The 27,239-nt window shown below is 42.4% G+C and overlaps 3 protein-coding genes across 4 annotated transcripts; 2 read left to right on the forward strand and 1 right to left on the reverse strand.

Annotated features, from left to right (window-relative positions):
• Positions 1–6,029: 6,029 nt before the first annotated feature.
• LOC124677149 (histone-lysine N-methyltransferase ASHH1-like) lies at positions 6,030–10,588 on the forward strand. 2 transcript variants are annotated; one of them, XM_047213152.1, is made up of 11 exons: positions 6,030–6,064; positions 6,234–6,279; positions 6,387–6,451; positions 6,577–6,733; positions 7,422–7,511; positions 7,597–7,681; positions 7,763–7,856; positions 7,985–8,183; positions 8,655–8,689; positions 9,523–10,084; positions 10,194–10,588. In XM_047213152.1, exons 2-11 carry the CDS (start codon positions 6,277–6,279, stop codon positions 10,461–10,463), a joined length of 1,560 nt encoding a protein of 519 aa, XP_047069108.1. In that variant the 5' UTR covers positions 6,030–6,064; positions 6,234–6,276; the 3' UTR covers positions 10,464–10,588. The 2 variants fall into 2 exon arrangements, with proteins under 2 accessions (XP_047069108.1, XP_047069109.1); XM_047213153.1 differs by having other exon boundaries at positions 7,425–7,511.
• Positions 10,589–11,486: 898 nt separating this feature from the next.
• On the forward strand, positions 11,487–16,200 carry LOC124674658 (ubiquitin carboxyl-terminal hydrolase 27-like). The gene is made up of 11 exons (XM_047210703.1): positions 11,487–11,702; positions 12,090–12,449; positions 12,551–12,674; positions 13,343–13,443; positions 13,528–13,755; positions 14,594–14,662; positions 14,766–14,897; positions 14,986–15,120; positions 15,212–15,274; positions 15,357–15,596; positions 15,726–16,200. Exons 2-11 carry the CDS (start codon positions 12,207–12,209, stop codon positions 16,005–16,007), a joined length of 1,617 nt encoding a protein of 538 aa, XP_047066659.1. The 5' UTR covers positions 11,487–11,702; positions 12,090–12,206; the 3' UTR covers positions 16,008–16,200.
• Positions 16,201–19,427: 3,227 nt separating this feature from the next.
• Positions 19,428–22,564, reverse strand: LOC124675987 (cellulose synthase-like protein H1). Its single transcript, XM_047212075.1, has 8 exons — positions 21,965–22,564; positions 21,706–21,825; positions 21,486–21,608; positions 21,160–21,372; positions 20,945–21,065; positions 20,642–20,820; positions 20,191–20,541; positions 19,428–19,985 (listed from the first exon to the last, which is right to left on the reverse strand). The coding sequence occupies exons 1-8, from the start codon at positions 22,562–22,564 to the stop codon at positions 19,428–19,430; spliced, it is 2,265 nt and encodes a 754-aa protein (XP_047068031.1).
• Positions 22,565–27,239: the final 4,675 nt, after the last annotated feature.

Genomic DNA, 27,239 nt, shown 5'->3' on the forward strand with positions numbered 1-27,239 from the left:
ACTAGTGAAAATAAAAACAAGAAACAAAAAGATGCAATTGCAGGATCTAAAGGAAATAGCTTCGAGCACTCACACACCGGCAACAGTGCTAGGAAATAGCTTAGTAGTCGGATGATGTGAATACCTTTTACCTTACCTCCCCGGCAACGGCGCCAGAAAATAGCTTGATGTCTACGCACGCTTCTATTTCTGTAGACAGTGTTGGGCCTCCAAGAGCAGAGGTTTGTAGAACAGCATCAAGTTTCCCTTAAGTGAATCACCCAAGGTTTATCGAACTCAGGGAGGAAGAGGTCAAAGATATCCCTCTCAAGCAACCCTGCAATTACGATACAAGAAGTCTCTTGTGTCCTCAACACACCTAATACACTTGTCAGATGTATAGGTGCACTTGTTCGGCGAAGAGATAGTGAAATACAAGTGATATGGATGAATATGAGTGATAATAACAATCTGAATAAAATAGGGCAGCAAGCAAACATGTAACAGAACAGTAAATAAATGGAGTTTCGATATTCGGAAACAAGGCCTAGGGATCATACTTTCACTAGTGGACACTCTCAACATTGATCACACAACTGAATAAACAAATACTACTTTCTCTACACTCTCTTGTTGGATGACAAACATCATTCATTGTGTAGGGCTACAAGAGCTCCCTCAAGCCGGAGTGGACAAGCTCCACAACATTCGGTGTTTATATTTAAGTAACCTTAGAGTGCATGATAGACCATTGCAATTTAGACCGAGTACTAACATAGCATACACACTGTCAACAATAGCTATGAAAGGGGGAATAGATCGCATCAATACTATCATAGTAATAGTTAACTTCATAATCTACAAGAGATCACAATCATAGCTTATACCAAGTACTACATGATGCACACACTCGTCAACATTACATCATGGAGGAGGAATAGACTACTTTAATAACATCACTAGAGTAGCACATAGATGATATTCAACTAGATCACAAAGCTCATGATCACATAAAGATCACATGGGAGAGAGAGATGAACCACATAGCTACGGTACAGCCCTTAGCCTCGGGGGAGAACTACTCCCTCCTCATCATAGGAGACAGCAGCGTCGATGAAGATGGCGGTGGTGTCGATGGAGATGCCTTCCGGGGCAATTCCCCGTCCCGGCGGCGTGCCGGAACAGAGACTTCTGTCCCCCGAATCTTGGCTTCGCGATGGCGGCGGCTCTGGAACTTTTCTCGTATCGTGGCTTATCGGTTTAGGGTTTTCGCGACGGAGGATTTAAGTAGGCGGAAGGGCAGCCTCGGAGGGGACCTGGTGCAACCACACCATAGGGGGGTGCGCCCCCCCTTGGTCGCGCCGCCTTGTGGGGTGGGGCCCCTGGCTCCCCTCTGGCCCCTCTTCGGTGCTCTGGAAGCTTCCGGGAAAAATAAGATACTGGGCGTTGATTTCGTCCAATTCCGAGAATATTTCCTTTGTAGGATTTCTGAAACCAAAAACAGCAGAAAACAGGAACTGGCTCTTCGGCATCTCGTTAATAGGTTAGTTCCGGAAAATGCATATAAATGATGTAAAGTGTGTATAAAACATATGTGTATCATCATAAAAGTAGCATGGAACATAAGAAATTATAGATACGTTGGAGACGTATCAGTGTCCGCTGAAACTTACGTAGGACCCGCGCGTCAGTGGCACGGAGGCCGATAACATTTCCGCCACTTGCCATTCCCCGCACGAAAAATCAAAGTAGACCGACGCCAACAGTCCGGAAGCAATGGATGTCCTCGCTGCTGCAGCCACCACGATGGATTCCGAGGTAACCCTCGCACCCGTCGCTGCCCCACACTCCCCCATAGCCACGACCATAGCTCCGGCGGAAGCAATGAGAGAAAGCTTCACTCGCCCTACGAGATGAAGAGCGATCACACGGAAAAGTCCATCAGAAAAAGATGGCACTACATCAAACAAGAGACAAGCAAGTTCTGCTCCGCCGTCGAACATGTTGTCAACAACCCCATCAGCGGCGTTGGTGTGATTTCAGTGGTAAACAAACGAGCATCTTCATTCTATTCTATGTACATCATTCGCAAACCATGATCCGGCCTTTAACCAATTGCAGGTCTCCCGAGCCTTGGAGAGGTTCAAGGCAACACATAAGAAGGGCTGTCATATGGTCCACTGATGGGACAAGCTGAAGGAGGCGCCAAAGTGGCAGACAAACTTTGCGGGGTACGATGAAGCTGTCAAGAATGGGACATGAGCGGTTGTCGTCGATGGCGAAGACGACGATCCTAGGTAGAAAACCCTTCCACCTCGTCCCCGGGGCCATAAGGCTACCAAGACCATTCTAGCCCGAGAGGCACCTGCCCTTGCGTTCACCCAGAGCTTGGAGAAGTTGATGGCCAAGAATCTAGCCGCCATGGCCAAAAGGGACGAGAAGAAGCGTCTGGAAAAAAGAGGATACAAGGATCATGCTAGCCGACTTGAGCTGCGTGGACGAGGACACTAGGGCCTGGTTCATGAAGAAGCGCACCGAAATCCGCGCGCGAGAATCTGCGGTGCCAATGTCTAGCACCATGGCCTTCTTTTGGACTTGATATGTTGTTCTGACCATGTTATGCCCTTTTTGGACTCCTTTTTGTACCGTACTAGGTGCAAAGTGTGATGAAATTATTTTAGAACTCAATTTGAGTCAATTTGAGGCTATAATTTTGTGTAAATTTGAACCAATTTGAGTCTACAACCTGTTTTCTGAATTTTCTAAACCTAAACTAGCCCGCGTTGGGAATGCGTTAGCCCGCTGAAGCCACCCAACGCAAACGGACACACGATCATTTTCGCGTCCGCAGATCGACACACACGAATCTTTTAGACATCTAAAATGCATTACCAAAGGGTTTTTCTTTGTTCGGAGACATCCAGATAACGCGTAGTTGAGTGATTGAGTCGTATGTTTCGGGACGTGAACCATGGACCTTTGTGGTGCGTGTCGGCACGAGATTCGTTCTCATTGCACTTGTTTTGCAAGCCCGTGCTTTCTCGGAAGTCAGCAGCGCGCGTATATAGACAGGCCCTGCGTCCCGATGCGTCCGCGCCGTACCCGTACAGCCCTGGCTGTACGGAGGGATCGGCGGCAAGGGCAAAATCCATTTCGAGGTCCATTTCCTAGCTGCCGTGTTCAAAGCCATATATGTTGACTGTCTAGTGCTAGGAGACAGGAGTATCGGGCATCAGCGATGTTTCCCAGATCGAAAAGAAAAAGATCCAAGTTGTCGCGATGGGGCAGGACCAGCTCTTGGCCAGACTTGCACAATGTAAGTCCGTGAGCATATCGTTATCCTTTTTTTTTTTCCTTTAACAGACATCGTTATCCATTTGGTAATCCCGTGTTGCTTGTTACTGAGGCTTGTTTGATACTCCCTCTATCCCACAAAAACTTCTTAGTAATTTTTTTCTAAGTATGGATATAGCTACACACTAAAACATGTCTGGACACAAGTGTATCTAGGCAAACTTGAGATTTTTTTTTGAATGGAGGGAGTACTAGAGTTTTTGTGAGGATTAGTGTAAATAACACTCTAGAGGTATCCGGTGAAACTTCTACCTTCACCCAATTTCTACAAAAAAATGTCAATCCACTAGGTAGAGGTAGAATACTAGAGATTGAGAAAAATACGCTAAGATTTGAGGAAAAGTACGGGAATTAAACTCACTCAATACTCTAGTACCAAACATTTTTTTAGTAATAAGTGAAGATATGTAATTTGGTGGGGATCATCTTGCTAATTCCCACAATAACTCTATTACCAAATAAGACCTGACGGGGAGAACCCTATGCCTCAAAGTGAAGGAAAAACTGATATAATAACTGGTCGTCCTACCTGATTTGTCGCCCCAAGAAGACATCCGGTTGTTGAGTGGGTAGAAGCAAATCGAAAACCAACCATATTGAGGGGCTCGACCAAGTGAAGGAATGGCAAGTAATGCCCGAGTTGGCGGCTGAGGAAGACTCGGCGTGAAGGCCAACTGCCTCAAATTCTATGATGCAAAGTTCAAACTTGAATTATTTTCAAAACTTATCATTGATTTGAATTTCAGTGACAAAGAGCATCAAAACTCATCTTTTTTACATAGGTCATAAAAATTAATTTCCCCAAAACTTTGTGCCCAAACATAGAATGGCCGGATGTAATTTTTTTAATTTTTTTATAACTTTTTAACATTTCAAAATGTGTTTTTAGACAATAGATGCACCTACACCTATGACCCCAAATGGATTTCCACCACGTCCCTACTTTGTATTGAAAAAGTAAGGTCACCGAAAAACCTAGCTTACAACACAATGCAAACAAAAACAATAACAAACAAACATGGATTTGTGGTCATTGATAATTACATCTCAAAGTAGGAATATATCGTTTGTTGTCGGACACGTACAGTCGTACACCATGCCTCCCCGTCTGCTCTTCTATGTTACCCTCATGCACTCAAGAGAAATTTGTTAAGAGTTATCAAGGGTTTGATATCTAAAAAAATCTAGTCTTGAAACTTTGATTTGAATTTTTTGTTTAAAAAATATTTTATTTTGTGAAGGATGTGTGAGTAAATGATGGAAAACAAAGACACATCACACAACATAAGAAACAAAGACACATCACACAACATGTGAGGTGTGAGGCGACTATAGCGAGCGAAGGTCAACCGCCTTTCCCATCATCTGATTTACTTAAAACTACAAATTATTGGTCATTCAATATTTATTTACAACATAAAACTGCCACTTGCAAGATTGGTTATTGCTTGCAACATCATTGCAACCAATCTATCCCATGGTCTTGTAGAATTCATCTAAGTTCATCTTAACATTGAAATATGCCATGTGGCAGAGCTTCTGGTATGCAAAAACTCCGCATTGATTGTAGAAAAAAAAACACTGAAAATGTGTCGCAACACATGTGACATGAAAACCAAATGCATGCAATACATGATTATTGCACACAACAACAATGAAACATATTTGCAACATGAAAATAAAATTCCATGGCGAAAAATCTTGCAACATGTTACTAGTATGTTAAAAGCAAACACTATACATATTTTCCGCGTGTGTGAGACACCCTTAGCAACATGATAATTTCCTAAAATTCAATAACCTCCACCATCAATAGTGAAGGCGCCATGAATCCACTCTAAAGCATGATATGGGCCATTCTTCTAAAATCATCCAATGTGAGATCCTAGGCGGAAAACCAAATCTGATCCCGGGTGCATATGCACCTGGTATGTATAAAACATATTTCCAAATCATAAAAAATTTAGTAAAAAAATTTAGCATATAGAGGGACATGTTCTATGTGTGCACGTAAAGTTTCACATAAAACCAACAATTTTTCTACCCTGTGTAAAAAAGACAAATAATACCTAAAAAAATAGACTATTTTAGCACCAAAGATTTGTCTTTTTTGCACAAGGCACGAAACATATCGGTTTTTGCTGAAACAACTTTGTAAGCATGTAATATGTCAAGGTATACACGGGGAATTTTTATTTGTATTTTTCTAACATTTTAAAATATGTTTAATATGCATTTCAAATAAAGGGTGCATATGCACCCGGGTGTAGAAACACCCTATCCGATCCTAGGTGCATATAATAGATAAGTACAATCTAGATTAGAATTCGTGAAAAAAAATCGAGTATCCCATAAAAAAATCCTAATTAGCCCAAGTGTACCGAGACGAGCGATTCCAGGCTCGGAGGCTCTTCCCCCTTCTCCCAGTCCCAGCCTCCCAGGTCGCGATTCCCTGCCCCCGAGCGGCCGAGCCCCGACCGACCGCCGCCGCCGCAGGCCCGCCCTCGACCTCGACTCGACTGCCTGTCCCGTCCGGCTGGCGCTTTCTTCCCTCACCCAGCCCCGGCCGCCCACGTCGGGCCTTGTACTCGGCGGTGTTGGAAGAAGGCGGCGGCCGGAGCTCGGACGCGGCGGAGGCGGTGATTGTACGGGACTGGAAGAAGCCTAGGCGCTGCTCCAACCCCCCCCCCCCCCCCCGACCTCCTCCCCCTCTTCTGATCCAGACGTCCTGGTACGCCCTAGTCCCGCTGCTCCCCAATTCCAGCCCACATTGTCTTACGGGCCGCGATTACACTACTCGCCACTCGCTCGCACATCTCTTACACTACTCAAGTCGTCCCACCATTGCAACATGTTAATTTGCAGCCTCAGTTGATCAGTTCCCCTCCCCTACTTTCCAGGTTGCCGTCTTCTTATTCCACCGGCCAAGAACTGACACCGCAAATGGTATTCCTGCTACTACTTAGAAACGCTTTTGTTGACACCTTCATGGACGCGCTAGTACAAATTATGTTAAGTATCTTTTTACTCAACTCGTTGAGTTTCACTTGCAGGAGGAAGAGCACATTGAGCCACCGCCTTACATCTACATCGAGACTAATGATTTCTCCTACAGAAGGTTGCTGGTTTTGTTCTCTCTATTTTATTTTTTCCTATCGACACACTGATTCTGGAAGCATTGGGTCTCAAGCTTTAGATTGTAATGCGAATCTCATTGTTGTGTATTATTATTACTGCTGGAAGGCACAAGCGGCAGAAGGAGGAGGACATAGCTGTATGCGAGTGCCAGTACAATCTGATGGATCCAGACAGCGCCTGTGGGGAGAGGTGCTGGAATGTCTCCACTAACACTGAGTGCACTCCTGGCTATTGTCCCTGTGGTGTATATTGTAAGAACCAGGTTAGTTTTTTTTGTTTTTTTTTGCTGTTTAGGTGTTGCCGTATTGGTGCCATCATTGTTTTTTTGTTTGGTTAATTTCTTTAACCCTGATTCTTGATTATTTGCATGGAGCTGCCAGCAAGAAGGAAAACAGTGTATGCACATATTTTTAGTTTACTTGAATTCTTACTTACTTCTCTAAGGATTCATGCTAATTTTAGTCAGACTTCATGCTAATTTTAGTCAGACCTCATGTGATCTGGTTATTAGTCTTATAGAATGATGAGATTGAAATTTGCACTACTTGTTTATTTGGTTTTTGCAATATGAACTACACACTGTGCCTTCCAACGGGCATATTATGATTATTTGATTGACAACTTTCAAGTGTCTATTAAATCTGTTGAGATTTATGTAGCATTCGTATACCTATCAACAGTTTCTGTTATCCAATTATAATCCCCAACACTCCACACGTTTTTGTTGGTGCTCAAAATTTTGAGGGAGTTCTAAGGGGAAGGTTTTTATACGATGAATCCTTTATGTGCTGCATTATTCCTACTGATGCACAGTTTGGCAATGCTGTATATGAATTGATGTCAAATTGTACTAGAAGGAATTTAATTCTAGGATGTGGTTTATGTACCAGACTCCTCATTTTCCAGTTTACTTGTAATATCTTTTGTCATTTGATCAACTTTCATGTTAGCAGCGGTTTCAAAAATGTCAATACGCTAGGACAAGGTTGGTAAAAACTGAAGGGCGTGGATGGGGTCTTTTGGCTGATGAGAATATTATGGTGACTGCATTTATCTTGGTCTTTATTCTGCCTACTCAAGTAAATATGCTTCAGTAGCTAATTGTTGCCTTAATGGTATTTGTAGTCCGGACAATTTGTTATTGAATACTGTGGAGAAGTAATATCATCAAAGGTAGCCAAGCGGAGATCTCAAACATATGAAGACCAGGGTATGCAGATACTAGACCTCTTCCCATATTAGAAGCCTTTTGCTTGCTACTATAACACTTTTTTGTGATGTTACCCATAAGGTTTAACGGAGGCTTATATTATTTACCTCAACGCTGATGAGTCTATTGATGCAACAAAGAAAGGGAGTCTAGCCAGATTTATCAACCATTCGTGGTATGCTTGTAGCAAACACAAGTCCTTGCATAAATTTTATTTATATTTATTTAATTTACTTGTTCATCGATTTTCTCTTCTTTTGCATTTTAAGTATCTAATCTAACAGCTTGTTATGAACCATGCAGCCAACCAAACTGCGAGACAAGGAAATGGAATGTCCTCGGGGAAGTAAGAGTCGGCATATTTGCAAGACAAGACATTCCTATCGGAACGGAATTGTCCTATGACTATAACTTTGAGTGGTTTGGTGGAGCGATGGTCCGGTGCCTCTGTGGAGCTTCCAGCTGTTCAGGGTTTCTTGGTGCCAAATCACGTGGTTTCCAGGTCGGTGGAACAATTATGCTGTTATATATATTATTAAAGTAAGATAAGATATGATCCTGTTTCATGTTTGACCTTTACACTAAGGTTTGACAGAAGAAACCACTGGTATCTTTCTGACCTTCCAATTAAAGTTCCAGGGATTTACTGTAGAGTGTGTCCCTTGTCACCATTAGACTGATTATGTTGCAGAATAAAAATACTGATAGCTTTTTGGTTTGCTGCTTTTGCATGTGTGCTGGCACAACTTTTTCGTGTTGCTTTATCTATTTTTTTTGTGTTGTCCTCTTACTTATTGGAAGATTGTGTAGTAATTAGGAGCACTTTGTGCAGTAGTCATTTCATTGTGGTTAATTTAATATAATGAACCAGTTTTGTTTTGATTATCAGGTTCTCTTTATTTAGGGTCATTGATGCAACCACTTCTAAAGCTAATGTATGAGTGCCTAACACTTGCATAATACCATGTTTCAGGAGGCCACATATCTGTGGGAAGATGACGATGACAGGTACACGTGTGCTTTCGTCTTGTATGTTAGTCTGCCACACAGAATAAAAGTTGACATACCATTGGTATTTTTAAAATTTGACTGACATATCCTTGATGGGAAGCTTGTAATTTTACTTAGCCGACATTTTGCTAACTAAAATCTGGTTTGCTCAAATGATCTGAGTATCTGAGAAAGAGGTTATATCTGATTAACGTTGCTACTTGCAGGATTCTGTGTAACAATAACCTGTTTCCACGAATTAAGATAAACCTGGCAAGTAAATATTTAGTGCTTGAAGTGCTAAAATATTTTTGCTTGATCGAAAACAGTAGTGAAGACACCTACTGAGCCTTTTTAATTTTTATAAACGAGTGAAGAATGTACATGATGGGATTGCAGTGGATATTATATGATAATGGGAAACTGTTTCTGTTAAGCATCAAGACAAGATTTGCAAGCCTTCCTTGACGCTAGGCCTAGTGCAAAAGAATTTTTTAACATTCCTTTGCAACTAATAATTAAGGTGGGATGATTGCTGAATATCCATTTCTTTGATTCAAAATGATCCAGCATCCTATGATCAAAATCTCCATGAAGTGGTCATGATTATATCTGTGTTTAGTATCTTGGATCATGTCATGAATTGCCAGATCAGTGTTCCATTCCAACCCAATTGCTCCCAGAAACTCTGACTGAAACTGCATTCAAAAAGTAAGTGTAGGAGGGTCTCTTCAGGGCAGTATTCACATAGAACACTATGCGAGAATTCCACATAGAAGTGCTAAATATTGACGAATATAACAATTCTGGGCACCAGTTAAGCAGCAAATACTTTGCATCTTAATCTGCAGGTTTTCTGTTGAGAATATCCCTCTTTATGACTCTGCTGATGACGAACCTACAAGCATTCCAAGGGACATCCTTTTAACAGAAGAAGATAAGCCAAATACCCAAGAAAGCAGCAGTAGCACAATCCAGAGCACTGTGAATCCTGAGATTGCAAGCTCAAATGAATTCACGCCAATGATTGTTGAACCATTGGCGGCAAGCTTAGGTGAACTCACAGCAATGACTGTTGAACCATTGGCGGCAAGCTCGGATGAACCCACGCCAATGATTGTTGAAGCATTGAGAGCTATTCCAGTGGGTGACTTCAGTGAGAATGGATCAACTGAATATGTTGCACAATATGGTGACGACAATATGCAAAATTCGATGCACAAAATTGCAAAGCTCGAGAACCAAAGTTCTCCCCAGAACAACAACCATCATACTGAACTGGTCCCGGTGAGACCCTTACCGAAATTTCGTGGTGGAAAAACTAAACGTGGTCTGCGCAAGCAACTGAATGTTGCAGATATCTGTGACCGATTAGCCTCTGCCGAGGCTCGCGAGGAGATATTATACTGCGAGGTAAAAGCAAACTGTAACCCCCTTCTCATGAAAACTATGGCGGGAATCCCTAAATTTTGCATGAGGGTCACGATGTTTTATCTTTTTTTCCTGATTTGAAATGTTTCAGGAAGTGAAGAAGCAGGCAGCTGCTGAAATCGATGCCCTGTACGACGAGATAAGGCCAGCGATCGAAGAACATGAGAGGGACAGCCAAGACAATGTATCAACAAGCCTTGCCGAGCAGTGGATCGAGGCCAGCTGCTCCAAGTACAAAGCTGAGTTTGATCTATCTGCTGCGATTATCAAGAACATGGCCTCCACGCCTCTGAGGGCAAAAGAAGACGTGATCCCTAGAGAACAAAATGGATTGTTGTACCTGCAAAACGGTTCAAGCTAAACAGCCGCTGAGCTGGCAAGCAATTTTCGCAATTCTTAGTTCATTTTAGATTTGAAGTGTTGTAAGGTGATATTATTCTCAACATTTATGCCGTAATAATAATCTGATTAATTGATTTGGAAAGACATGGCCAATTTCTGTCACATCATACTTAAGAGTTTGACTTGCTTCAGAAATATTTGTTCACCGACCTTTAGGGGTGGGCGTTCGGTCATGGCCGAAAATTCGATCTTTGTATTTCGGTCTATTTTGAATTCGGTCCTCTAGAGATGAAGACCGAAAATTACCTGTCAATTTTACTACCCGACAAATTCGGTTCGGCTTCGGCCATGACTGAACTCTATGACAGTTGTTGTAAACACAAAACTTAGAGAGAATTGGGTAAAAGTTTTAGCAACATTTTAGCAGTGACATGAATATTTTTCCGATGCATGCATTCGTATCAATTTGCAAGAACAAATATTAACAATGGAACACATCATACGGTTCATACTTCATAGGTCACACATATTTACGAAATTCCAGCCAAGAACAAAAGAAAACAGCCATGCGCGTCAGTAGTCATAAGCTCATTGCCACAAAAACAAAATGCAACATAAACTATATTTTTTCACCAACAAAAAGTTAAGGCCGAACCTGTCCAGCTAAGAATTGGGCCTCTCTAACATTAAATTCGGTCAGTTTGGTCCAGTCGGTTACCGTGAACAAGTAACTGAATTGACCAAACTAAATTTGGTCTAAAAAATTGCTACCCATTTTTATGATCGGTCTTTTCAGGTTCGGTCTCGGGTTTTTCGGGTTTGGTTTTGGGTCATCGGTTTTTATGCCCACCCATACCTACCTTGCGATTACTAGTAGGTTCAGTCGAAATAGTATGACAGTTGTTTAGGCTAGATCAAATCCGTATTGTATAAGGAAAAATCTGGTCCGTGCAATCGCGATCGGGCGGACGAGATAGACACTGTTCAGATCTTGAGCACCTACCAATACGAATACCCTGTCTGTCCCCTGCCTGCCTTCTTCCTCCTCCTTCGCCTTGGCGGATTCCTCCCCTTCCCACCCTCGTCTGCTCTTCTCCCTCTTCCTCGCGATTTGCTTCGCTTCCTCGCCGGCGGCGGCCTCAGCGAAGGCGAACGGGACGCAATAGGGGAGGCCTATTCGCTTCGCCTCCTCACCGGCGGCGGCCCCGGCGGCGGCGAACGGGGACACCTACTGGTGCTCTACTACCGTGTATTGTTGGTAAGTAACCCTAGCTTGGTTGCAGGAGTCCGCGGCTCGTTCTCGGGCGGGTTTCTCTCTGCTGTGGCTGCGAGCAGTCAAATCCAAACCATTCTGCCTATCCGTTCAGTTGGTAGCCGATTTGTTTGCTGCATGGTGTTGGCACCCTACAAATCTAGTTCATCCTTTAATTAATGGTTCGATTAGTTCCCTCGATATGCTTTGCCCTGACTTGGTAGGTGATACACACTTTTGTAAGTCTGTGTGCCTTTTTTTTAAATCATGTTAGATTCCTTTGACGCGAATTTTATGGCTGGTAAATAGCTACCAATGGCACGAACCTATTATTGTTGTATCTGGTTGCCATTCTGAAACCAAACGTGATGCAAAATATTCCTACTGATTCAGGTAAAGTAAAATCAGTTACTTCATGTAAACACAAAGCCTTGGACTGAAAGCAAATTCAGGCTTCCGAGTGCTGGTTTTGTTTCAAGCTAAGGATAGTGGGGCAGGGCAAGTAGAGTCATGGGTAAGGTTGAGCATGGCAATCTGCTGGTATCGCTTGACGAAGGACACAGGCATGGTTATAGTCTTACGGCTGTTGCTGTTGGACTTGGGATAGGAATTGCTGGGCTGTGCAAAGCGCTGCATAGCAGCTTGGTCATACCGTGGATTCTTCGGAAGCTCTTTTCAGAATCAGAGAGAGTATACTACACTGCAGGCCTAAGAAATCTTGGCAATAACTGCTTTCTGAATGTTATCCTGCAGGTATCTCCTACTTCCTAGTGAATCCGTAATCCGGTGTGCTTCATGTGTGAGTACCATCATCGTGTTCGAGTTCATACTAAATGAAAGTGTTTCCTTGACAGGCACTTGCCAGTTGCGACCATTTTGTGTCCTCTCTAGATGATTTGCTTGGAAGCGATGATGTGCTACCTGAGGATCAGTCTGAAAGAATGCCTCTTATCTTTGCTTTAAGTTCCCTTTTAGAAGGTAAAATTGTTAATATGGACTGTTAAGCTTGTTATTGTCTTCAAGACCATTGTGGGAATTCAGTAGTTTGTCTAGAATCAGTTGTGCGGGCGTCTGTGTAGTTTTTTGGACCTGAATGTAAGTATACAAAATTGTATAGAACTCGGATGCAATAATAAACTGGGGTCCTTGATATTTATGGATCTGTTTGACTATGTGCTCAACTCCCATACCATTGAATTGTAGTGCTTGGTAGAGTTGAATGATCAACTGCTTACTGCTCAGATTGTAGTAGTTGAACCTATATTCCTCAGAATGTGTTCCCCGATGGTAGAATCGATACAGATTGTATTTTGTAAACACAGTTTCTCCCTAACCTATTCTTCTTGGTTTTTATGGATCTGTTTGACTAAGTGCTGAACTCCAGTATCATTGAATTGTATTGCCTGGTACAATCGCATGATCAATTGCTTGCTGCTCTTGTAGTTGTTCTTGGTCATGCACTTGGTCCATTTCGTATGCTGTATTTGTAAAGAACTTGTCCTTTTGTTTATTTTAAAATCAAATGTTGTAATGCTTGAGCTCACAGTTATGTTGTTCTTCATAAATCAGTATTTTCGGTGTAAAGATCTTTCAGTTGGTTCCTCATTTTTTTTTATTGCGTAATGAATTTGCGTATATGTGTGCAGACTTGAGCACAGTTCGGGATGAAAGAATTGTATTGAATCCCCAGAGTGTGATGCATGCTTTGAGATTCTATGTTAGTCACTTCAATTTGACAAGACAGCAGGCAAGATTCTTTCTTCCGTATATTCTTTTCGAAAATTTACCGTATAATATACTGGATTTGACAAGAAATGTTTTACCCTCATAGGATGCTTCAGAAGCTTTTGGTCATCTTTTGACATCAGTGAGGGATGAATTTTCCCACTGCTATGTACCATATAAGAGCTCGCTTGCAGACATTACCATGTTTCACTCCAAAGTGTACAAGCAAAGGGAAGGTAACCAATCCGAATGCGAGCGCTGGAAACAAAACATATTTGGTCCATTTGATGGGACTATTGGCAGCACATTATCTTGCAGAAATTGTTCATCTGTGGTAGATATCTATACCTCTTTCTTTTTTAACTATTACTCTGTAACACATAATTTGTGAACTATTTAGCTACTGTCATTTCTACAGCTAGATGCACTTTTTTGTTTGTTTCTGTAGCTAGATGCATTTTATCACCCAAACCCCCTCTTACTACCAATACATCTCGTCTTTCAGCAACCCGAATGCACACCTTGGGCCATTACTTTTTATAGATGCGCGTTATTATATTTGTGAAATATGTTAGTATGCAATCTACTAATTATGAATAGCTCACACGGGAGAACTACCAAAAATTTCTAGACATAATAGCTTGAAGGAGATCATTGTATCTAGAGGAGAGAGGAATAAAAATAGGCTAAGGTGAGAGAAATTTCTACAGTAGAGACTTATTTCTTGCTTGTTTGTAACCACATTGCCACGTACATGGCTTATTATAAGGACTACTGAAACTCCTGTGTTGAACCAATCTCCTAGATTTACATGGACTCAGCTAAAGAATCATCCTGGACAAGGGTGCCTAATAGGCTATAACTTATACATATTCTACTTCCTTAATTCTCGTTATGGCTGCGATGTGTGTTCTCCTTGGCTCCAGCTGCGTAACTGCCCTTTTCCGGATTGCTCATCTGGCCCTTGTTTCCTGCTATGTCTTGTAGTTTTTATATGCTATAATACTGCTGACTTAACATTATTATAGTTCGAAATTAAGACGCCTGTCTTAGCTGTCTACGACAGTATATATCTTGGAGTAGTTCGTTTCTGTAGTTTCTTGGAAAGCATGGATAGTTCGTTTGGTCAGAATTGATGATTTTCTGCCCTCATTGTTGTTAATCTCTCGCAGCTGTCCTTGGACTTCGAGAATTTTCATTGCTTGCCTCTCTCACCTGTACCTGACATAAATGGAGATATTGTATGTCCAAGTGAGCCTTACTAAGCTTTGTTAATTCAGGATACATCAATTAGTACTCCCATTCATCCATTATTCATAATGCTTTGTCCCATTGTTAATTCAGATCAGTGGTTGTAGTTTGGTTGATTGCCTGAAGCACTTCACTGTGTTGGAGCAACTTGACCATTACCGCTGTGACCATTGTTGGCATAATGCTGCTGCCAAATATTTCTCTCTTAAATCAGAAGTCGACGAGGTGATTTTTACACGCATATTTTGTTATGAAATTGCACTTGTTTCACAATTGAGTTTGATATGGTACCTCGTATTGATATCTGTACCAGGAAAAGGTTAACAAACTGCGCACCTGTGTCGATTATGACAGTTGCGACTGCAAGCAGTTATTTGGTCCAGATAAATCAACATGGTCAGTATCTTCGAAAGCAACAAAGCAGTTGGCTATCACTCGCTGTCCGAAGGTATCAACGATTGAAATACACCTTATGAAAACTTTCATGGAATAATGTCTAACGATGACATGACACCTGGTGTATTAATGTCTTCTTCCAGATCCTGTGTATTCATTTGCTACGTGCTTCAGTTAGTCTATCTGGTGAACTTGTAAAGCGTCAGGTAAACACAAAAATACATTTGAAAGTTGAAACGTTGTATCTTTCTATGAATTGGGGCTGAATCATCTGTATTTCGATTGCAGGGACACATTTCGTTTCCCTTACTTCTGGATCTAAGTCCATTTGCAGGAGGAACATTCAGCACAGGACAGGGACCTGGACCTTCAGCTATGAACAAGCAAATATATGACCTGCCGTCTCTGCATCTCTATCAGCAACTAAATGTGCAGATGCCTATTAATACGCTTCCTACCGGTGGGAACTCATCGAGTCAGCAGCGTAAGGATGAAGTGTCAAATGGCGGTGGCTGCTCACTTTACAAGGCATGTTGTTTGCATTCTAACAATTTTCATTTGAATTCTCTTTATGGATAACGATGATAATTGCATTCATCACTAGCACTTAAAATTCTGCTTATCCGATCAATCCATTTACCCTCCTGATCATTTCAGGGAAGTGCTGGTGTGGCTACGAGTACTTCGTCATCGTGGTCAACATCATTCTCCACAAGGAAGGAGTTATACACTCTATCAGCTGTCGTTGAGCACTACGGTATATGCGGAGGTGGGCATTATGCAGCATACAGGAGAGTAGCATCAAATCCTGATGCCAATGATCCAGTGCGACCTCGTGGCAAGCACTGGGTTTACATCTCAGACGATCACGTATCACAAGTATCAGAGGTCGATGTTTTGGCTGCGGAAGCCACCCTCCTTTTCTACGAAAGACTGTAGCAGCAGCCTGTTGAGTAGGATTCAGATAAGTTGTACATTTTTTTTTGGAGAAACTTTATGCAGTAGCTTTCAAGATTCAGGATTTCTATTTTAGAAAAATAATCTACGATCATCTGAGTCTTGTTTTTGGATCTTATAAGCGGAAGTTTTGTTGGTGATGATGCACGAGAATGAACTCAGGTTTCAGTGCAAATCTGGCTTCTGAATAATGCGAGTATTATTCCACTCCGAACTCCAGCTGCTTATGGAGTTATATAGTCACGATCTTTAACAGAGGGACAGTCCGTCAAAACCGACACCTGGCTAAGCCAACTGGCAATTGAGTCGTGTTTTTGCCTTGCCCATTCCTCTATTATCTTCTTTTCAAGCTTCTAAAAAGTTTTGAAAAACTATTGCACTTGTAACCAAAGCTTAAAAATACAGTTGGCGGATAGTAGAGAAGTCCATGTTATGTGGCTATTTTACCGAGAAACGTAGCTTCCATTTGATGCCCTCAGCGTATGCATGAATTCCTGATAACTCTACCAATGTGGCATCTGCGAGTAATTCCTTCCATCATATAACTACTGTATTACCTGCGTCCGTAAAAAGACATCGCAAGTTCTTCTAAATTTAGATATATCTAGATACTCTTTAATGTACATATGCATCTGAATTTAGACAAATCTTCAACATCATTTTATAAAAGTGGGGGAGTAGAACCATGCATGAGATGTAGGTCGATCTATCAACTGGATTTAAATACTGTTTCATGAAGATGGTATGGGGAAACAACCTAAAAGTAGCAAAGCCCTATGGACAAGGTTTCATTAACTAAGTTTTTTTTTTTTTTTTGAAACGAGTATTAACTAAGTTTAGACAAGCTACGGAGTAGATGGCTAGCTGGGCGTTCCACCGTTCGTTTGTGACTCCGGGGCACGGCTGGCCGGTCCTTGCGGCATGCCGATCTAGTAGCTTGGTCTCTCACCGGACACTGGTGCGGGTTTTGCCCGTACTTATATACCGATGGAACCACTGGCTAGCTTCAAGAAGCAAATATATCTTGCAATCGCTCTCCTCCACCATTCCATTCCTCGTCTCCTGGCTCTCGGTGTCGTCTTTCTTGCTGCCCGCGACAAGAAGAATCGCGTGGGGTGGAACTTGAGAGGTGTCACAGCGGGGGGGTCCACAAAGAAAGTCCATGAAATCTCCAAAGGCCACAACCTAAAGATGATCATGGATGATGAAAATTGATCGAGCGGCTTATTGTTTGGTGGCACGGCTGACGAGCGCTGACAAGATAACCATGATTTTCTTGAGATTGTTGCCTTTGGAGATCTCGTCAACTTTCTTCTTGGACTCTCCTTTGCGACACCTCTCACAGTTCCATTCCATGTGCTTCTTCTTGACCGCGATGAGGAAACTGCATGTTGTGTTTTTCATGTTTTTTCAGGTCCAACCTGATGCATCATTAGGCTCGGCCCTGCAAACGGTGCGCACAACATACAGTCATACACACGTCCCTCCCTCGCCTCTCTGAAAGGTTAGTACTCCGTATAATAATCCTGTGAGCAAGCTATGTGTCTTGTAGAAAAAAATATTACTCCCTCCGTTCCTTTCTATAGTGCCTATAGATTTTTGACATTTTTTTCAGAATATAAGGTTGTAGCTTAGCTTTTTTTCAATTACCCCCTCCCGTTTAGCTCCCAAATCGTTCAGCTCCCAAATTAATTATGGTAAGTTAGGAAGATAAGGATTTCCCAAATTTTACGTTAATCTCAAATCGTTCAGCTAGGGGTCTTGTGTAAAAAATACTCTTGCGCTAATTTCCGTGCTAAAAAACTATAGGCACTATAGAATGGAACAGAGGGAGTATGACTTAGCTCATTTTTCTGTTTCCATGGTATCTTATGAGTTCGTTCTCGTCAAATCATAGTAATTCTCTTTTCACATATAAATGGGAATATCTCCTCGATTACGCTAATGAAACCACACATGCATGACAACTGTTCGAAAAAACAGAAAAAAAGAAGCGACATCTTACCATTCAACATGGGTCTTGTTTGGCATCACACCATGAAAACAAAGTCTAACAAGGCGCGCAATAATGCTGGTCCCATCACAAAACGAAATGAAGAGCAAATAGAAAACCACATCCATAGTCTTTAAGAGGACCACAACAGTCAACAGATATGAGATCTGGAACACGTTCAAATTTGTTCTATTTTGTTAATTGTCTGTAGAGATTTGAGTGTTAATACTACAAAATTTGCAATATAGCTCTTCTAGCCTTTGTATTGTCAAGATAACTTAAGTAGTTGAGCTTTACTGCTATTGTAATAAAATGCTTACATATCGTGGCTATTGCATATGCACCATTAGTGGCTTACTTTGATATATAAGTGATTCTTCGATTTTGATGTTCATCCTGTCGTGGTAAACTTAATTTCTGTCTATTTCAAGAGGTGCATGTACTGAACAATTATTTTTTGTCCAACCAGACATGGCTTCCAGGCAGTGGCGGAGACAGAGCATTTGAAACCTGGGTGCATAGGGGGTGCCTCAACACATAAAAAATAAATTTAGGGGGTGCATTAGTGGTGAAAAATGCTGTTTAACAAAGGATTTTGTTTTCTACCGAGGTCCTGTGCACCCTGCTACGCTGCTACCTAAAGGTAGATCCGCCGCTGCTTCTGAGAAATTGCACGACTCTGAATATGTGTAATTGACCATGGACTTGATTTCTAATTATTTTTTGTGTTGCTTGATCAGTAGATCACTTGTGCGCTATGTAAATATGTATGTGTAGTATTGTTGTTCTTGTGGTCACTATATGTGCTATGCATAGTGATCATAGCACATTCCATTTATCTAGTTTATGTTTTGTGCATAGTAGCTTAATTATCCTACTTCTATTTTCTAATATGTGGACTTCTTATATGTGAGGTGCATTAAGTGTGTGCGGTGCACATGTTGTTGGCTGGCTGTGTGACGAGATCACCGTGGTCGCGGTGATGATGCTATGTCGGCTTTGTCTACAATTCTCTCAGGTGATTTCTTGGGTCCACCTTCAATGTTATTTCAGTCATCGAGTCGATGGCTTGTGTTCGGGCATCAAGCCGTTGAACTTTTAGGATTTTTTGGGTGCTTTTATGGTACTGGAATATGCTGTTGCAGATGTAGCTTATCTTCTCAACACTTAATATGCTAGTTGACTTGGATTGTATCTCTACATGTGTGTTGTACCAGGATCGTAGTTTTGCCGTCTTTCAAAGATCGAACCGGTGTTAGAGGGATCATAGTCTTGCGGTATTTCAAAGATCGAACCGGTATATTCTTCCAATTTGATCATTGAACTGAATTCGTTCAAACTTCCAATAGTTATTCTAAGCAGAACCAAGATCAAGCTTCTAATATTTCGATGCCCCACAGGCCCACATGTTAGTTCCTTGTGCAGAAGTGTACAAACGCAGACACAATCAAACTAGCCTTCACCTTGACACTCCACGGGATTCCGTACCTTCCACTGCTCACAAGCCCTCTCACGAATGGCCAGAAGCACAACACCATCCAGACACAACACGCGAACTCCCCAATTCCTGGACCACTGGGAGTTCCCCTCGCTGTCCCGACCACCACACGCCATGCCCCAACAGCTATTGCAACAATGTTCAAGATTGAGAGTGTGGTCACTGGGACGAAGACAGGCGACGAGTCGAAGGTGAAAAGCCCCTGATCAGTGTCGTCGGGGCTCGCGCCGCCATCGGATGTGCTGCTTTCCTTGCGCGTGACCTCGAACACGGTCTCAGAGAGTCCCATAGTCTTGAGGAGCACGGTGAGGAACGCTAGGATCCATGCAGAGGCCGAGGTGATGCGTTGCATCCTGTGGTTGTTCCACCAGGTACGAGCTGAGAGCCCGCATTCCTTGTACTCCATCAAGTTGTAGATGTTGTAGGTCAAGAACAGAGCAAGTGGGATGCGGAAACCTTCATCGGATGCCTGTAAAAATTCAGAAGAACTATACATGAAAGTAGGAATGAAACGAGAATATAGGATGCCTTTTCTTTTGCACATTAGCCAATTGATCATTGTCTAACACTTTACCATTCTTTCGGTTAGTTACGGAAGAAACTAATCATATTGGACAAGAGTTATGTATTCGTTATGAACAATGAGGAGGATAGGTCATGGCAAGTGTAAGTACCTTAGGCAAGAAAGACTGGTTTGTAAGGAGGCAGAATGGTCCCATTAGCGCGTAGCAGAGCTCGAAAGGCGCCCTCACGGGCCACACATATATGAACATGTAGGCAAGGCATTGCCGGAGCTGGAGACGCCCGAAGATGGAGCGGAGGATTGGGCTGTTCCAGCTGATGAGTATCTCGAGAAGCCCTGTTGCCCATCTCTTGTACTGGGTCAGGCTTGCTGGTCCGCCGGTCGGAGCACATCCCATGAATGCAGGTGGGTTGGTGTCCATCAACGCGGATCTCCATCCTGTGGCATGGATCCGCTGCCCAGTCAGTATGTCTTCTGTCATTGATCCGTAAACCCAGCCAATCTGCAGAAATACGTCCAACGAAATGCAATTAGAGAGACTGCAAGAAATGAGTGGTTGTACTGTAGTAAAACCTGCAAAATTCCGGCAATGGCAAGTATACCTCCTGGCCCCAACATGTGCCAGCCTCATAGTTGCAGGCGCCCACTTGTTTTGCCACTTGGACGCGGCTCGATATATCTAGCGATAGCACGTCTCCTCGTGAGATGAGGTTCCTAGATGATTCTATCAGTTCCTTTGAGCTCCCAAACTTGATTTGCAGCTCCTTGTAAGAAGGTGAACCTGGGAAGATGATTAAGAACAGGCATTTGATGTGACTTGTGAGGACCCGAGTGACCTGAAATGTGGTGATCAAATGATAGAATTTAGTACCGATGAATACGTCTTTTGTGCGCCCAATTTTTACCTGTTCTCTCGTGTTTGACGGTATCTGGTGGCGGCACGCCGTAAACGACTTTCCTGCGGTGAAAACAGCCCGTCCCAGCGTAGAAAAATCCTTGGATCCCATTGACTCCGTATCCAAGTTTCTGGAACATGCCACAAAAACCAGTAGAGTTGCAACACTAGTGATGCACAACAAACCGGCCATCACCACCACTAAAACGACGGAGAAGTCCATACCTTGAATGCAACCTCTAACTGGTTGCCGAAGGGATCATCCTTGAGGGCGCCGTAGAACTTCTGCGGCGCCTGGACGAACCCGCTCTCTGTCTCGTCGTCGAACCCTAGCAGGAGGCACATGGCGTGCAGGGCGACCTGCGGGTTATTGGCGAACATGTCGCAGTCCACGTTCAGCATGATGGGCGCGTTGGTCATCACACCTGACACCCTTGTCTGCGCCAAGAAATGGTCAGCTTAATTATCAACACTCCTCTGAACTTCTCTCTGTGTTGTTTGTGTGACACACCAATGGTGGCACTGTGTATTGAGTAGAGGAGAGTGCTTACAAGAACATTCATGGCGCCTGCCTTGAAGTTGTGGTGATGTTTGGGGCTCTTCTCTCTTGAGACGTACACCAGATGTGGGAATCCTTGTCCTGTTCTTCTGCTCTTGGTGTTATCCCACAGAACCTGAACCCAGACATATCAATGGCAACAATATTAGCACAAGATATGTCTGCTACTAATACTATGCGTGATGCACACAGCACATGGGCAATGTGCTAACCTTAATGATTGTAGGATGGTTCCTGCGCTCGGCGTCAATGAAGTCGGCGAACTCGGCGTCCCGCAGAATGGATCCCTCGTCGGCGTTTTCGATTCGGGTGACCAGCTTCTCGTACTCGCTCTGAAATCGCACACCAGGAAAAGATGCATGCATGTTAATGGCGATAATGGATGTAAGAGTAAGGCCAAACTAAGCACCATTAATTATTTTGTACTGACATGATCATGTCAGCTAAGCACCATTAAATATTTTGTCTAACCTTCATGAATGCCCAGCTTTCCAAGAACTCGCGGCCGGCCGTGCCTGCGCCCGTGCCAGCCTCCGGCGGCGCTGAAGAGAAGTACATGAAAGGTGCCCTGACCCCGACGCCGTGCCTCTTGCAGAAGGGCACCCAGAGGGCGGCGAACTCCGCGGCCTGGCGCAGGGCGTAGCAGGTGACGGGCGAGCAGCCGTCGTCGGAGACGTAGCACGCCAGCTTGCCGACGTCCGGGTAGTCGAGGGCAAGCAGCGAGAGCACGGTGTTGACGGTGATCACCGGCGGCTCCAGCGCCGGGTCGGCCGTGGTGACGAACATGTCCAGCGCCGGGAGCTCCCCGGGGAGGAGGTTGTCCGGGCGCGTGTCGAACCGGACGGGGCTCCACTTGCAGTTCATGCCGAGCGCCCAGACGAACGCGAACCACGCCTCGCAGACCAGCGCGAGCGCGGCCAGCCACGTCGGAGCCGCGCCGCGGTCCCCCCCCAGCGACGCGGCGCGGCGGGCGAGGAGGGCGAGGAGGAGGAAGAGGATGACGAACTCGGCGAGTATCCAGGCCGTCCTCCGCAGGAGCACCCTCTCCAGCAGCCTCTTGGTGCTCGCCATGGCCCTGTCCTAGAGGTCACAGCTAGCACACGACTCCGCAAGGCAAGCAACAAGCCCTAGCTTGGATTAGGTTGGTGGTAGTATCATGTATATGATATTTCATATGATACTATATTTATAATGCATAATATTATAGATAAGTATCATAGTTTTGCTATATTTATTGATTTGTTTGTGTACAAGATTTTATTTGATACTAATTTTTCTCGTGATATGCGTTAAGATACGGTATCTCTAATATTCTCTCTCCTCCATAATTACCTGCCACATCAGCATTTTTGATGAAATTTAAAATGCGTAATACTTAGCTAAAATATTAAGCACTATAGCTAGCCTACAATTTTTTTAATTAGCAACTGATGGTGCATTTCGTATGGGAACAAAAAGGCCCTGATTTGTTCATGTCAGCATGCGCAAGGGCGAGTCACATGAAAAGAGAAAGTTATATGTTTTGTTGGTCTCAGCCGCCGTGCGCTACTGTGATGGTGTGTCTTTCTTGTCTCTTTGCTCTGCATAGATGTGGCTGGCTCAATCTATTTCAAAAAAAAAAAAGATGTGGCTGGCTCAATCGGAGCGTACCACCCAATCGATTCCATGCAAATTAAGCCGTTGCCTGTACACTACTTCTAGAAGTCCGGTTTTGGATCAATGCAGGCAGCTAGCCTACGTGTTGAAAGATAGAGCTAATTATACCTATAGTACTACAACTTGTTCATTATGTGAAGATTTAGTCCTACTACTTGCAAAGTGTGAAGTCATGGTCCTATAACTTGAAAATCATGTGAAGATTTGGTCCTCAATCAATTAAAATCTGACATGTGGCATAACAGTTTTTGCAGAAGCACCCCTAATATTTTTACCTGACACATTCGACCCTTGATGTCTTCTTACATGCGGGTCCCACCTATCAATTAATGTGTACGAACAAAATAAAATCAAATACGCGAGCCACTAGAGCATGAAGCGCCTTGTGATGTACGTGAGGACGTTACCTTATTTCATCTGAGATAGCTAGATAGAAAAGTAAGAGGAAACAAATAAAATTTTATTTGCTGGGACGAGGTTTCGTATTTGCAAGATACGGACGACTGCCTCCTAACCATACATTTCTTGATGTTCTACTTAAGGACGTTATAGCTTTATACATTTTTTCAGTGTTTTTTTTTTTTGCTTTTTCTCACCAGGATGACACTTACACATATTTTGAATTTCAAAAAAATTTAAAATAAAAAAATTCGCACGTACATCTTCGGGTGCTATGCATTCACAAAGTTATTTCATAAAAAAATGACTCGTGTAAAAAATATAAAATTCAGTGTTAGAAATAATGCTTTTCAGAAGATAAATTTTCGCATATGACAGGTGGCCTAATTTCTACACAAAAAATACATGCCCCTTGAATGGAGAAGACATGTTTTTATACAAAGTAGTAAGTAGTACTCCCTCCGTTTCTTTCTATAGTGCCTATAAATTTTAGGCATTTGTTTCATAATATAAGGTTGTAGCTTGGCTTTTTTCAATTACCCCCTCCACCGGTCAACTCCCACATGACACGCATGAAAAAAATCCATACAAAATAAGAAACAATTAATTGAGATTCCTAATGCATGGCCAAAGGATTGCTTAGATTTATGAAGCAACATTTTTCTTTCCTTAATTAAACCCGACCGCACATATATGGAGAGTCAACTAGATAGATTTGTGGGATTTGTTATGGTAAACTCGGAAGTTATCGATTTCCCTAATTTTAGTCTGATCTCAAATAGTTCAGCTAAGGGGTCTTGTGTAAAAAAAATACTCTTGCGCTAATTTCCGTGCCAAAAATCTATAGGCACTATAGAAAGAAACGGAGGGAGTATAAAACAGTAGAAAAATACAACCTTTAGAAAACTATTATTTACCACATGTATATTAAAACTCAATTTACTATGTATTAATATTTAAAGACAAAACACTCTATCATATAACATAGTATATATGTCGAATTGTATTTGTAATCTAATGTATATTTCTCAAATGAAATATAATACTAATGTTTTCACAAATTTTACATGTCCATGTTTGTCCTATATTTTACTTACTTCACGAGTTGTATTAAAAATAGAATACACAACTATAAACACCGGCCTAGAATACATTTAGACAATATATCAAATACAGTGATGATTTCTCGGTTGATTTAAAAATAATTTATACCAGGTAGTTATCAATGTGTCTAGTAAAGTCCACAAGTAACACATTCTCATGTATTTTACGTACAAATATAATTCTTTTCCAAAAAACAGTCCTTAGCGTGGAATTAAAAATAGTTATTTCTCCATCATCCCAATAATAAGGGAACTTGTAAAAAATACTCCGAGGCTAGAGAAAATATATCTATTCATGAAATCTAGGTTTTGCAATAACGAATCGTGCACTATGAAGTTTTCAAAAACATGTTCTAGATCTAGCTAAATGGGGTGTACATTACTTAATTCTTCATGGACAGCTCCGAAGCTAGGGGAAAATACATCTATTTATGGCGTTTGCAATAACAAATCGGCACTATGAAGTTTCTAAAACCAAATGCTTAGTTGCGAAAATTGTATACACTAAACTAGTTTAGAACAAAGGGATGAGCATTTGTATTTCACAGTCGGCCGAAGAATCATTTAACCGAATAGTTTATTTTTTATATTCTTAAATTGGCCATCATAGATGGTTAAAAGCTCTCAAGAATAATGACAACATACATCCATCTTATATATATACAATCAAAGATAAAACGACAACATTCATCCATTACTCTTCTTAAATTAGATGCTATACAATTTTTCCAAAAAATGTGCGTGCTGCTAAAATTGAGTAGCTTCATGTCTTGTAAGGGTGGTGAAAAAATCATCGTAATTATTGATAACAATAATACGTGCAGGATATAGACCACATATGATGCTTGGTCTAGCGGCAAACACCATTTAGGTGTAGCAGCAGGTCGCGAGATCGAATACCCAGCCCAGCCACGCGCATTAACTTTTATTTATTTCAGCAGAACTGATAGGTGGGACCCGCATTAAGACGGCCACCGAGCTCACATGCGCAAATTAAAAATATCAGGGATCTTTTTGCAAAATCTATAACATCTTTTGATTAACTGAGGACCAAATCTTCACATCGTAGATAAGTTGTAGGACTGCGATTTCACGTTGCAAGATGTAGGACAAAATCTTCACATTGTAGATAAGTTGTTGGACTAAAGGTGTAATTAGCTCTGAAAGATAATTTGCGAAGATTGAGGGTCAACACAACATGACAACCAAGGGATGAAAGATGAAGGAATGCGAGTCTTCGCAAAAACGAGTAAATAACTGAAATCAAACTTTTGGATAACGGACTTCTTATTTACAATAAGCCTATGCAACATTTTGAAGAAATACTTAGATGAATAAACAGTGAAGCACGACTTATCAATTCCAGACAACTTTGCCTGTTTATTCTGGGAAAAGAATTGAAGAACTAAACAAAGCATAAGTTGTAAAGCAGAAAAAAGCAAAAGCAATTGAGAAGAGGATCATATAACCAAACATATCACACCTCTTTCCATACATCGGAACTGTAGGATTCGTAGCATAGAAAACAAAAAAAATCCTAACGCAAAAACGAATAACAAGCCAAGATTTAATCTAGTAGATGGTAGCAGCGAGGTGAAAATGAACATACCCTCGAAGATCGCTAAGCGTTAACAAGATAAATCTCGTAGTGGATGTAGTCGATCACTTGACGCTTTCAAAAGCGCGTAGAAGATCCTAACGGTGCCATAATAGGGCAGCACCTCTGCACTCGGTCACACGTACGGTGTTGATGACGACGTCCTTCTCCCCGTTCCAGTGGGCAGCGGATGTAGTAGATCCTCCTCCTAATCCCGCCAGCACGACGGGACGGTGGTGGTGGAGATCTCCGGCAGCGCTTCGCCGTAAGGACCGCAGGAGAAATATGAGGAGTGAGTAGCAAGGGTTTGGGAGAGGGGGGCACTTGGGGAGCCGGACAAGGAGCCCCTTGGTGGTGCGGCTGGATTGATGTTATCAGCCCCCTCCCTCTGGACTCTACATTCCCACTTGGTGGGTTGGCTAGGGCTGGTGGAGTCCCTCCGGGACTCTACCTGCCATAGTATTTTATTCCGGACGATTCTAGAATCTTCTACAAGCTTCCATAAATGCACCGGACCATTCCCAAACTTGGAATGTGACTTCCTACATATGAATCTTATTCTCCAGACCATTCCTGAACTCCTCGTGGTGTTCTGGATCCCATCTGAGACTCCGAACAATATTCGAACTCCATTCCATATTCCATATGTACTTAAAACGACATCGAACCTTAAGTGTGTCACCCTACGGTTCGCGAACTATGCAGTCATGGTCGAGACTCTTCTCCGAGCAATAACTAATAGCGGGACCTGAAGATCCATAATAGCTCCCACATATTCAACGATGACTTCGTGATCGAAAGAACCATTTACATATAATACCGATTCCCTTTGTCTCGCGATATTTTACTTATCCGAAGTTTGATCATCGGTATCTCCATACCTAGTTCAACTTCGTTATCAATAAGTACTCTTTACTCGTACCGTGATATGACATCCCTTGTGAGCCAGTCATATGCTTGCAAGCTAGTTGGATGACATTCCACCGAGAGG

This window comes from Lolium rigidum, chromosome 7 (genome assembly GCF_022539505.1).
Source record: "Lolium rigidum isolate FL_2022 chromosome 7, APGP_CSIRO_Lrig_0.1, whole genome shotgun sequence".
Classification (NCBI taxonomy): Eukaryota; Viridiplantae; Streptophyta; class Magnoliopsida; order Poales; family Poaceae; genus Lolium; species Lolium rigidum.

Coding starts and splice junctions, on each gene's coding strand:
- LOC124674658 (XM_047210703.1), top strand. CDS start 12,207: ATGGGTAAGGTTGAGCATGGCAATCTGCTGGTATCGCTTGACGAAGGA. Junction 13,444..13,527: donor TCAATTTGACAAGACAGCAG/GCAAGATTCTTT, acceptor TTACCCTCATAG/GATGCTTCAGAAGCTTTTGG. Junction 15,275..15,356: donor GTGAACTTGTAAAGCGTCAG/GTAAACACAAAA, acceptor TTTCGATTGCAG/GGACACATTTCGTTTCCCTT.
- LOC124675987 (XM_047212075.1), bottom strand. CDS start 22,564: ATGGCGAGCACCAAGAGGCTGCTGGAGAGGGTGCTCCTGCGGAGGACG. Junction 21,066..21,159: donor AGTTAGAGGTTGCATTCAAG/GTATGGACTTCT, acceptor GGCATGTTCCAG/AAACTTGGATACGGAGTCAA. Junction 20,821..20,944: donor CGTCAAACACGAGAGAACAG/GTAAAAATTGGG, acceptor TCATCTTCCCAG/GTTCACCTTCTTACAAGGAG.
- LOC124677149 (XM_047213152.1), top strand. Junction 6,452..6,576: donor AATGATTTCTCCTACAGAAG/GTTGCTGGTTTT, acceptor TACTGCTGGAAG/GCACAAGCGGCAGAAGGAGG. Junction 8,184..8,654: donor CCAAATCACGTGGTTTCCAG/GTCGGTGGAACA, acceptor ACCATGTTTCAG/GAGGCCACATATCTGTGGGA.